General features: G+C 35.2%; 1 protein-coding gene across 1 annotated transcript in view; it reads left to right on the top strand.

The window, feature by feature from the left end:
* Window positions 1-257: 257 nt before the first annotated feature.
* Window positions 258-639, top strand: part of ISCA1 (iron-sulfur cluster assembly 1) — a gene marked incomplete at its 5' end in the record, with an annotated part of 5,220 nt that continues 4,838 nt past the window's right edge. The window contains one exon of the mRNA XM_009702314.1: window positions 258-311. Coding sequence (XP_009700616.1) covers window positions 258-311 — 54 coding nt within the window. The remainder of the gene's footprint in view (window positions 312-639) is intronic.

Genomic DNA, 639 nt, shown 5'->3' on the forward strand with positions numbered 1-639 from the left:
TTTTACAGCAGAGTGTGTATCTTCAGATCAGACATCGGTTTCAAGTAGAGCACAGGCTAGTCAATACTGACAGATGGCTGATGCTGAAGGTGAACTTCGCAGATAGGAGACAAGTGTAAACTAAGAAAACTTGAGTGCACAGAGTTGAAACAGAAATTTTTTATAGTACAACTACGTACATTGCATGTTTTAATATGTGCGAACACTCACTGCAAATAAAAAAAAAAATTGAAATTGTATATGTTCTTGTTTTTCAGACCCCATCAGCTGTTCAGAAGATAAAACAGCTTCTTAAAGATAAACCTGAGCATGTAAGTATAAACAGGGCTGACCTGTAGATTGTGCCAAGGTATTAGCACAGCTTAAGATTGCAGAGCATTTCTGGCTAACTTCGAAGTTTGAAATAAACAGTGAGGTGTTTATTAGAGATGTTGGCATCTGTTTTTGGAGAGGAATGTGCAAGCTTGTCTATGTATCAAGCTTTGTTTTTTTATAAAATGAAATGCAGGAAATAACTGACTGTAGTGACATTTCACTGTACTGTTACTTTTGAGGTGGATAAAGTTGAAAAAATTTGAAGCTTCAAAATATTTTTGAGCTATTTTTTAATGAAGCCTTTTAGTATAGTGTAGTGGTGAC

The sequence above is a fragment of the Cariama cristata genome, unplaced genomic scaffold, assembly GCF_000690535.1.
Source record: "Cariama cristata isolate BGI_N322 unplaced genomic scaffold, ASM69053v1 scaffold766, whole genome shotgun sequence".
NCBI lineage: Eukaryota > Metazoa > Chordata > Aves > Cariamiformes > Cariamidae > Cariama > Cariama cristata.